Source organism: Manis pentadactyla, chromosome 8 (genome assembly GCF_030020395.1).
Source record: "Manis pentadactyla isolate mManPen7 chromosome 8, mManPen7.hap1, whole genome shotgun sequence".
NCBI classification, from domain to species: domain Eukaryota; kingdom Metazoa; phylum Chordata; class Mammalia; order Pholidota; family Manidae; genus Manis; species Manis pentadactyla.
This window is the reverse complement of record NC_080026.1, coordinates 42082157-42094074: the sequence shown is the minus strand read 5'-3', so window position 1 is coordinate 42094074 and position 11918 is coordinate 42082157. Positions and strand designations below refer to the sequence as shown.

The following is an 11918-nucleotide window of genomic DNA, read 5'->3' as shown; positions in this document are numbered from 1 at the left end:
AACTGTTAAGATACAGCAATTGATGAAAGTGAAAGAGGAAGAGGAATCAAGGGAGACTGCTGGGCCATGGCCCAGATGGTTAGGTGGGTCAGGGTGACATTCACCAGGTCCTGAAGAGGAAAGCTGTAAAGCACCCACATTTAAGAAAGGGCGTAGGAAGCAGAGCCAAGAGAAACTGACCTAGTAAGACAAACGCGTGGTAGTCCAAGAGCCCAAGGAAGTTGAAGGGTGAAGGATTTGGGTTAGGCCCTATGAGTTTATTTCCAAAAGAGTTCTGGGTACTTCAACCCAGGTTTAGACACCTAAAAGATGCTTTTCCTTGTGATTCAAAAAGTCCTTGTTTTCAGCATTGTTTTTCCCCAGTCTTGATTCCCCAAGATTTCACATTTCACTGCTCCCCTCATTTCATACTATTTAATTACTCAGTATATTTGTCTACTCATTACTGCTCCCATAGATACAAGAGGATAGAGGAGGAGGGTCTACCCATTAGAATTGGTAATGTGCTGAGATTGATAAATGAACCCATAGACACTCCATTGCCATCACCAATAACAAGAGCACCCGGCTCAGCTCCCATTTATTGAGTATCTGTTAGGTACCAGGTGTGCTGTAAAGGAGTCTTATAAATATGGCCAATAAACATAGTAAAATGACATTTCTTTTCTTCAGAGAGAAAAACTAAGGCTTTGAGAAGTTAAGTGAGCATCTGAAGATCACACAGTAAATAAAAACAATGGGAAGTATGTGTACTACCTACCAAGGTAGAGGCTTTAGATAATTCTTTAAAATGTCTTTCTATCTAAGGAACTTCCTTGATATCCGTGCTAAGATTTGTGAGGGAGGAGTGTCTGTGTGTGGGAAGCAGAGGGTGGAGAGGTGGCAGAGCAAGTACACAGGACTAATTGGACTCAGGTCAGGGAGTTACCATTCCCAGGACCAGTCTGGTGAACTGGTAGCCAGGCCCATCCTTATGCAATGCCAATAAGCTCTTTCTGAAAAGAATATACACCTGGATGGTTTTCCATATTGGCCATAGAGATGTATCCAAATAAAGGGAACATGATGCAAAAATTCCTGGCCAGCTTCCTTCAGGATCACAACTTATAAATCATTTGTCCATCTGGCAAATGTTTACTGAGCACCGAGCACTGGGCTAGGCCCTACGTATAGGGCAAACATGACCAACCATGCTGCAAAACAAGTGAGATGGAAGGAGCTCATTCTTGAATTGTCTCTAAGAGGGGACTTGAAATATGAGATTTGGTGAAGAGCCTTTGGGAAGAGGAGCTGGGCAGCTGAGTAAAGGCCTCTTGCCTTCACACTGTCACCTTGTAATCTCTTTGTCTTGCAGATGCCAACTCTTCTCTGAAAACTTGGGAAAACTTTCTTGGCCTGAGCTTGGGAGAATACACAGTTTATGGGGTCCATGAGTAGGGCTGTTCGTGCTACAGCAAATCCAAGATTAGCCTATACCCTACAGTCAAGATGGAGCAAAGAGAGGTCTTCTAGAAGGGATGTAACGAGCACATTTGGTCTTTATTTTAAGTCATTCTGACCTATAATTCTGTAACACGTGTTGGATTTTGTCTGTGATTCTTGTCTTGAAGCTTAATCTGTCAACAAGAACATAGATCAACATTCCTGGCATAGTGTACAATGGTAGCTCAATCATGTTAGCATTTATGGAGGATGTTAATTATTGAACAGGTAAAATTACATGGCTCAAAATGAAAATGATATAAAAAGATATACACTGAGAACCTTGTCCCACCCATGCTAGTATCTACCCCATTTCATAGCCCTGCTTTCTGCCCCCATGATTCACCACTTTCATTAGTATCTTATCTTCCCTTCCAGTGCTTCCTTATGTAAATGCAAGTATGTGCAGAATTTTGTAAAATGCACCTTCAGTATCTATAGAGATGATCTCATTTTTCTCCTGAGACCTACTTTGATGAACTGTCTTTTTATTTCTAGAAAAAGCTGCACTTGGTCCTGAAGTATCATTCTTTTAGTATGCTGCAGCATTTTGACTGCTAATATTTTATGTAAGATTTATGCATCAATATTCATATGTGAGATTCATTTATCATTTCTTTTTTTGTACATACTTTGTTATCAATGTTATCCTTGCTGGATAAAAAGAATTTGGAAGTTGTCCTCTGTGTATACTCTGGAACAGTTTAAATAGTGTTGGAATCACCCATCCTTTAAAGGTTTTGTTAAATTTGCCTGGAAAACTTCTAGCACGGGTGCTTTTTAAAAATTAACTCCTTTATCATTTTGTCTAATTTCTGCTATGAAAACTGGTCTATTTAGACATTCTAGAATTTGGTTTCCATAAATTATATTCTCCTGGAGAAGTATCCTTTTCTTTCCAATTTGCAAATTTGTATGCATAAAGTTGTGCCAAAATGTTTTTAAAATATCCTTGTTCTCTGTGTTATTTTTTTATCATTGGTTATTTTTTGCATTTTTCTTTCTTCCTTGATATCCAAGAAAACTTATCTGTTTTACTCATTTTGCCCCAAGGATCCAGGTATTCACTTATTTACTTTGCTTTCTCCCTTTATCTAACTCATTAAAAGTGTTTTTATTTTTATCTTACTTCTTATGCTTTTCTTTGGTATATTTTGTTCTTTTTTCTAACTTTATGAGTTAATTTTTATTCCTTCTATTGCATCCTTTTGGTATTTTTATAAACATTCTATTGATATTTTAGGCTATGGCACACTTCCTGTGAGTACTGCTTTCATTCCATCTTCTAGATTCCGACCCTAAATGTAGTATTTTCATTGTCATTGGTTTTTATAAATTCTGTGGTTTGGACTTACACTTGTCCTTTAACCCAAAAGTTGTTTAAGTGACAACTTTTTTTAAATTCTAATTTTTTTATTAATTTTTAATTTTACTGCATTTTGAACAGAAAGTGAGGTCTACATTATCTCTGCCTTCTGAAATTTATTGTGCTTCCCTTTGTCAATGATATGTTCAATTACTGTGGCTCCTCATGGGCACTCAAAGTAAAAATATATTCTCTCCCTTCAGGGCACATAGTTTGATTATACTCATCACATCTTCCTTTAAGATTATGTTGCTTAGGTCTTCTGTATCCTTATTCATTTTTGGTCCAGTTCATCTGCTGTTTACCGAGATGTGGAAAGGCTTAGAGGACCCAGTTCTGGGGCGGGGAAGTGGGGTGTGGAGAAATCATAAGATCTGTTGGAGATGCCTGTTAGAGCACCTCCAATCAAAAATCACTCTTGCCATAAATAAAAGAGTCCCAAAAATTCATCAAGGCCTTTATTTTCTAATATTTATTGGTGTTAGTTGAAAGGAGGAAAAATCAATCTTTCATTTAATCAGGTAATTTTGCATTGTCTTCTGATTTTTTCATACTTAGATTTTGGTTCACAGATCAGGTTGGAAGATCCATTCTTGTTTTATATCTCCATAGCATGTAGGACAAGGTCCTATTTGTGGCTTGGAGGGATTTTAGATGGTGATGTTGCAAATAACTACATTTGAGCATTTACTATGAGCCAAGTGCTCTTCTAGGCTCTCTGTATGACTTAGGTTATTTAATGCTCACCCAAACTCACAATATTCCTATTTTCTGCATTAAAAAAACAAGGCAAGCAGAGGTAAAATACCTTCCCAAATATAAACTGCTAGTGATGGCAGACATGCAGGGCCCCAACCTTAGATAATATGCTCCGTTGCCTCTTTTACAGACCAGCTCTTCCAGTGGCTTCATTTTATAGGGGAAGAAACAGAGACTTGAAGTTGTTGAATCAGCCAGCCAGCTACTAGCAGATCCCAAACTAGCTCCCTGATATATGGCTCTTCCTCCAGAGCCTTTCCACCACAAGCCACTGCTCCTTATATGCATAAAAGCAGCATTTAGTGATATTGAAAGAGGTTGTAATTTGCTGGGTGATAAGAGCTAATCCATTTAATAGCAACCCTTGCCTGTCTCACCTCACAGGGCTGCAGGGCTAACCCCATAGTAGATGCAAAAATGTTTTACTCTAATGCAACCTCAACAACGTTTACTTTTTGATTCCTGAATGAATCACTCAGCTATGGAATAAATTCACTTTTAATATGATTAATATATATAAAATAACAGAAACCTAAAATTTGACAAGGGATAAATCCTTCTAGATGTCACAGCTTGTATTTTTAATAGGCATCTCCTGTCCTCTCTAATTCCCATGCACATGACCTTTTCATTCTTTATGGATTGTGAGTGTCAGGCTTGGAAATAGTCACTTTCCCAGGACAAGTAAGAACTAACGATAGCCAATGAAAAAGAATACTAATCAACCCTCAGGGAAAAGGATCATTATTAAAAAGCAGCCATAAAGGGGTGAATTTCTTGTATTTATCTCCAAGTCCAGCTTTCAGAGCTTTCCTCTGTTGCCAAGAGTGATCTAACACCTCCCTACAAAGCTTGGCTTCAGATGGCATTTTTTTTCCATCTTATTCCAAACTTACTCCAGTAATTATGAAAAGAGAAAGGAGTTTATGACATGTGGGGGGAGACTGACCCAGTGTATCAACTTTACTAAGAAAGGACATAATGGTTTTGGAAAGATAGGAGAATCTCATTCTGAAATTGTAAAGACATCCCATCCCAATGGAATTATTTGGCTTGCCAAAAATCAAAGTTGTTTAGCTAGCTATGGCAGGGACCTAAGCCAAATGACTGGAGGTATTACTCCATACACAGAGCTTTCACAGACACAGGTTGGGAAACTTGATTCCAATACTGGAGCTCCTGGTATTCCACTTGGATTCGTCTGTGTTGAGAGTAAGGTGGATCAACAAGCCCAGGAAACCTGTCCTCTAATTGTACAGAATCTCTGTGAAGTAGGAGAACAGGAAAGGTGGTCCTTCTCTCAAACCATGATGTCGTGAGATGTCTCCAAAGGTAATCCCACAAGCTGCCTACTTAAAGACCTGAAGCAGAAACTAAAATATAACCCTATCATCTTAAAGAGCACATTGATCTCATAACCCTTCTAATCTAGTATCTGGTAAATGCCAAATGAAGATGAGAACACCTAAAACTCTAGGATGGGTTTCTCAGACAGGTTCTAGGCTCTCCTTTCCCAGTTTTCTTTTCAAATAAGAGAGTGAAATGGTTTAGTTCAGATTCTAGAGAACTGCTTCAATGGTGTTGCCAGTCATTGACCTGAATGCTCTTATTTGCAAAAGATCACCCTGTTTAAAGGTGAGTGTGACCAATTCATGCTTTACCACATAGGTTATCAGGAGCCTCCTCTGTTACACCAAGGGAGAAGGTTCAACAGGGAACTTTACTTGTTTCAAGTTTAAGTTATAAATTAACACATACCAGATAAAAGTAGGGAAAGGGTTGAGAAAAGGTGAGTTTTGCATGAAACTGCGTAGAGTGGTTTTTGAGAAGCAGACAACCTTAGACCTTCAGGGTTCATGGAGGCCTCCAAGATCATTTAGTTCAAACCATAAATCTAATTGCTCCAAATAATCTTTGGATGATCTGTTTGGTGGCCAGTCTTCTCTTCCCATTGAGGGACATGAGTTATTTGTAGGTTGTCTATACTGTACCTTACATATTACCTAGAATCATCTTAATGGGTAAAGGGAACACTAGCAAACTGTCATAGTCATGGTCATTTAGTTACACAGAACAGAAAACCATTTAATTTAAATCCTTTTTAAAGAGTTTCTTGGAAGGGAATGTTTCATGGGAAGTAGGAAGACCGGATGGTTTTCATTTCCCTTTCCTCATTGTCAATTGTCCATTTCTCTTGATTTTGCAGCTTCCACATTATGACTTTACGGCTTTGATATAGGACAGCTGTTTTTTACATTTCCCCTTATTTTGTCATCAGATCCCATTTTCTCTGTGGAAGCCAGCCATGGGACTGGTTTGGCAACAGCCACCTGGCCTGACCTGAGCCAGTGTGATGAGTCCTCCTAGGTTCCTGAGAAGCAGGATGTGAATGGGAGAGGAAAGGAGGCTGGGACTGCCAGTTGCCTCTGTGAAGCCCAGGACTAATGGCAACACAGCAGAAAGGGTCGAGGGATGGAAAGAAGCTAAGTACGGATGACACTTTTTGAAAGCTGAATCCCAGCATATGTGAAACCAATCCTGCTTTTCCGTTTCATGAACCAATAACTTTCTTTCCTATTGAAGTCATTTTGAATCAGGTGTTCTTTCATGCATAACCCCAAAGTCCCAGATGATTTAGGGATCAGCCATGGAATCCCACTGAGCCAACCCCACTCCTTCCATGACCTTGCAGCTCTAGTTTCCTGACTGGTCTGGTTAGGAGGGAGTGTTCAGGAAGGAGTGGTATCTCATGTGGCACGTAGGACTAGCCTTTTCAGAGCTAAAGGTGGGGCAAAGGGAGAGAAAATATGAACCTCTTGCATTTATATGCATTAATTAGAGTCCTGATCTGACAATTAGCCTAATTGTATTTTTTCTGTCCTGTCTTCATTAAGGTCATGAAAGTCAAAATATAAGGGCTTATGCAGAAATCACTTTGAACTTCATAATGCTTGTGATGTTTTTTCCTATACAAGTCCAGTGGAAACTTAGAAAATGATGGGTCCATTTTGTTATTATTCTTTTGTGGACAGACCAACAATATTTAACACTTGTCTTTTTTGGTGTGCCAACTTTAATTTTAAAATTGCAAACCGAGTGGCTTGGAGATTCATATTTAAGTCATAAATGAAAAACATACCTGCTAAGAAGTGTTTTACATCCTATTTCTTTATATGAAAATATTTAACACAATTCTTTGATTTAAAAATGTCTCCACTTTATAAGTTATGATGCAAATAATCTTTCCCCACAACTCTTCTTTCAAGACATACAACTTCATCACAAAATGATAAATCTCAGGCTCAGAACTCATTTCTTAGCCAAGAATTGTCCAGTGAAGTTGTTTATTGTTCCAATTAAAAATTAAATTTGTTTAGGAAAGGGCAAGGGCATGCATGATTTTTACACATATGCTTAAGTTCTACATTTAACATTTCATAGGAGTAAACCAAATCCCACCAAACCTACTCCTGTGTTGACATCACAGAGAGATGCATCCTGGGAAGAATGAGGACTTGGGCTCCATCCCCAGCTGCAGAGTCCACTTGTGCCATGTTGGCAGGGTATGTATGGCCTCTGTAAGCCACTATTTCTACACATATAAAGGACTAACCTTGTTTCTTCATAGATAATAATCTTTAACTCACTACATTAATGGGGTAATTGAGGTGGTATATGTAAAGCATATAATTGATAGTGTTATTTACCAGCTATTACTTAAGGTACATAATTGCCCTGCATAATAAAAACATTCATAATTCATGAATGCCCATTTCCTACCAGTTGTCAACATTGCTATAAATCTACTATGGTTACAAAATTAAATCTACATTTTTCATGAATTAAAATGTTACGCCCTCTTAAAGCTACTAGAATGTTTCATGCTGCCACTAATTGGCTGTATGACCTGGAACAAGCCCTGATTCAATGAGTTTTGCTTTGTATTTGTGAAATGAGAAGATTGAACTGTCCTACATGAATTTTAGGGTCCCTTCACTCTCCTCTGTGAATCTTATAACTCACTTAAGTGGCTATGTGATATATATGAATCATCATGGGATAATTACATGTTGATTTTAAATAAATCCAAATTCTTCATAGAAGAAAAACTGCTGCCATCTAAAACTAGTCTCTCAAACAAAAATTAGCCTCAAAGTGAAGGAGAGAGTGAGAGGTGACAGTACAATAATTTGCATGCTAAGATTTTGTAATTTTAGAAACCTCTAATAATTATTTCTCAAAATTTGAGGATGAATTTTGAGACAGAAGGGTAGTCAAAGAAAAGGATGTTGCAGGGTCTGATAGAACAGATGTTAGGTTTACAGTCTACTGCTCAATGTACAGTGCTCCAAAGCCAAGTTGTCTTAATTATTGGAAATCCTAATGACTGGTAAACTTCTATTTTTCTGAAAGCACAACACAAAATTGTCTAATTAACTATCCCTTTGGTACTGATTTTGAAACCAACTGCACATTTCTTGGCCTCTTCATGTACAATTGATGCCAACTCCTACACCATTCCATAGAATTCTTGCTCTGCCCAATTTTTTTCTTACTCTCCCCTCTATTACCTCATAAACAGTGAACATTTCAGAAATTACGATCCTATTAGAAGGTCTCTACATGTTTATCTATAAAAAACTGGAGGAAAAATTCAGAAGAAGTGGGAAAAATGATCATAAATTAAATTCTTATGGACATAGCAAGAGAAGAAAGTGCTACATGTGAAGAGCCCAGATTCTCTTGGACAGATGGCACACACAGTGCACACTGTTAGCTGGGCGGTGACGGGGGACTTTCTGCACTGCAAATACAGCAACAGTAAAACTGCTTGTTGATTTTAAAGAGATCTGTAATTAAGTAAGACATTCTAACAGATAAAGATTTACCAAGGCAGAACAGCCAGGATTTAAGGGGTCCTAAAAAGGGATACTATTTAATTGGTTCAAATGGTATTCTTAGAATGGCAAAGTGTCAGACTCCAGCTTGTTTGTGTGTCTGCATTTATGTCTGTGAATGCATAACTGAGTACAATTAGACCTAAAGTTTTAAGTGGTGCCTGCCCATTTGAAATTTTCTTGAGCTTAGAAAAGCAAAGGTCGGAACCCTTATATCCAGTTGCCCTGGGCAAGTAAGAAAAATATGTCAAGACATAGGTCTCACAGTTAAGGCTGGAGTTGAGAAATGCCCTCCAAATGCCTTCAAGTCAACATTAGGTATGACAGAAGCAAGACTATTATTTAACAGCAGCAGCAAATGTCAAAAACAAACTGTGCCTGGCATTTTGACAGGACACTGTTGAAAGAGAACCACTTTTTCAGCACTTGTGTAACCATGGGGGAGAACTCGACAATTAATATCCTGAGGTCTGGTGAGAGGATTTCTAGGCTGTTTGGTGGTTCCCTTCTGATACGCATGAAAAGAAGCAGGCAAGCGGCAGACCTGGGCAAAAGCAATCTGAAATGATGAGGCCTGGAGAAAGGACTGCTACATAAGAAACCAGTTCCTTATGGCTAATTAAAATGTAACTTCTTCTTTGGGAAACTACAGTCTCACTGAGGTGACACTGTAAAGTACGAGGAGAGAGCCATTATCCCTAGGCAAAAATGAAATGCTGACAAAACCTATCTCCTACTTCCCACCCCCTTCCTTCCTCTGGTGTCCTCACACCATCTGTGGTACCTCGTCTGAGCTTCCCTCCCTGGATAACACGCCAGCCTAACCTGACCCAACTTCTAGCCCAACAGTCCTCAGTACAGTAACAACTAGCTAGTTTTCTGTTCTACTTCCTTAGGAAATCTGGTCCCTGTAACTAACCTGATGAGTGAAGCTGGGGTAGGGGGTCAGTGGGCATAGCGGATTCGGGCATATGCTTCCCTTCACTTTGACAGTAACCTAGGGAAGTAGCCTAATGAAAAGGAAATCCTGTGTGCTGGCTTAGGACCCATATGTTGAAGTGACTAAACAAGAGCAGAAAGGAAAGGCATTAAGGTTTATTTGGACACCTGCTTACCTAATACTGCATTTAATGTTCACAGTCCTGAAAGGAAGGTGGTCGTGTATCTGAGTTTACAGATGAGAAAACTGAAGTTTAAAAGCCTGGGGGACTTGCCCAGAGTCCTGGCCTGTAACTCCCCCTTGCTCAAGCTGGATTTTCTGATTCCCAAGGCTGACTCTTCCCTGAAGCTTGCCAGACCTCATGGCCACACCTTGATCACCTCAGAACATTCTTTTTCAAGAAAAGTCTGATAGCAATGTTTGATTGATTAATAATGGGAATGCTATCAACTGTGGTAGAGGGGGGCCAGTCTCAACTTGTATGCCTCCTAAAAGCAACCCCTTGGGCAACTGTGGACCCTGCCTAACAGAAGCACGCTCTGCTTGTCCGCTTTACAGGAGTCGCTTAAATCCCAAAGGGAAGCCAATCACTGTATTTTAAGTCCTACGTTCCACTACTTCTTCCATCTGCAATCTTCACTATTTCCAGACTGGACTTCGGATTCAGAGTACTTCAGAGACTATCCCATCTGCCTATATTGTTTTACTGTCCATCCCACACCAAGGAAAAATGCCCTCCCGCCTCAAGCTGAGTTGGACCCTTCCTCTAAACTCATCAGTACCTGTGTCCCCACCTCTCAGAGGCCTTTCCTGACCAGCATGTTAACATGCTGTTCTCTTACAGAACTTACCATCTACATAGGCCGTTTGCATGGATCCTACAAGGCCAGGACTTACATAATACAGGGCCCATCCAAAACTATACCACCCAGAACAAAAACTCACAGACTTCTCTAAGACTGGACTTTTCAAAAAGTTATTAGTCAAAACCTGCTTTAAAAAATGTTATCTCCTTTCTATTCTGTCAGATTCTCATATGGGACTGTGGAGGTTGCAATAGACAATCTATTATCAAGAGACTCATGTGGTCCAAGTCTACGCCTTCACCAAAGGCTGAGGTCACTGGACTTTCTAAGATTGCTTATTATGTTAACTCTCTACAGGACCCAAACTCCAGAGTGGAGGAACATAATGAACAGAACATATGTCTGAAATCAAGGTTGCGTTCACATCAACAATTCGTATGGTGCCGAGTAACATACTCTAAGTGGTAGTCTCAGCAATCTGCTGGAAATGCATGTGCAAAACCACTTGCAGAGACTTACAGAGACAGTACTGTGGTGACAAGGAGAATCCTTGGTCACTGGAGTGAAGTTAGACCAGAGTTTGAAACCCGGTTCTGCCTTTCAGAAAAATGTGGCTGTTAGCAGTTATAATGGGGTCAATATTTGGAGAGCTGTGGTGGGGATGTTTACAGGAGGCATAAAGGCAACACTTGATTAACTCCCTCCCCCTCACTACTTATTTTACATGAGAGGAAAAGACAAAAGTGAACTCTTTCCTTCTTTCCCACCATTCCAGGACTTAGATACAAAGTTTATGTATGTTTTAAAGACTATAATTTTAATTTTGCCAGCAAAAAACGTTTTTTTTTTTTTTTTTTAAGTTGTGTTCACTATGAATCACTTAGGAAGGAAAATATTCTAATGGGAAGGGAACACTACAAAATGCTTTATACCAACTAGAGTGGACATTGCCTATATTTGGTTCTCTTATCCCTCAGGGGTGGATTACACATCCCAACTCCCTTGCAATTAGTTGGGACCAAAGGACCAGAACTAATCCCCTTAAACATTTAAAGATCACTAACTTAATTTTTCTAGAAAAAGAGCTGAACCTGACTCACCTTTACTATGAATTTTACATATATTCTAGAAATATCTGCTTCAACATACACTGACCTGCTTTCTCTTGGAAGGGCACAGACTGACACACACTAGGTTTGAGGCATAGAAAATTCGAGATCTGTCTTTACAAACATCTTTAAGCTTCATCTTCAATTTGTCAGTCTGCAGGCTTCCCAAGCCACGTGTGTAGACACTAAGCACAGCAGCTGCATCCAGCTGAGCCTAAGATGATGGGGTAGCACTTTGTCTTTCTGTAATGTCTTGCTGGAAAATCTCAAGCTTTTGTAGAAGCAGAAAGAATTGTTTCAAAACAGAACTGCCACTCTTGTACTGTGGTTAAGTAGACATTCCCAGAAGATCTAGGAATGACATGTGATGACTATAAAGGGAAGAGAAATGAATTTCATTCAATGGCAGAATTTCCCAGGGAATGCATTTTAGAAACTTGTTTTCTAAAACAGATTCAGCACTTGGGTTTTCTTTCCTTTGTCTACTCACTCACTCATCACAATGAATTGGTCATGATCACATTCTGTACAATTTTCCTCAAAAAGTATTTCTAAAAA

General features: G+C 39.3%; 1 protein-coding gene across 10 annotated transcripts in view; it reads right to left on the bottom strand.

The window, feature by feature from the left end:
- Positions 1–4370: 4370 nt before the first annotated feature.
- Positions 4371–11918, bottom strand: part of INSIG2 (insulin induced gene 2) — a 29616-nt gene continuing 22068 nt past the window's right edge. For 6 of the 10 annotated variants that reach the window (XM_036886589.2, XM_057505680.1, XM_057505682.1 and 3 more), the window contains one exon: positions 5009–11731. In XM_036886589.2, the coding sequence (XP_036742484.1) occupies positions 11627–11731 (105 nt within the window). In that variant the 3' untranslated portion in view covers positions 5009–11626. Of the gene's footprint in view, positions 4969–5007; positions 11732–11918 lie in introns of those variants that run through there. The other 4 variants (XM_036886590.2, XM_057505683.1, XM_057505686.1 and 1 more) reach the window with 3 other exon arrangements.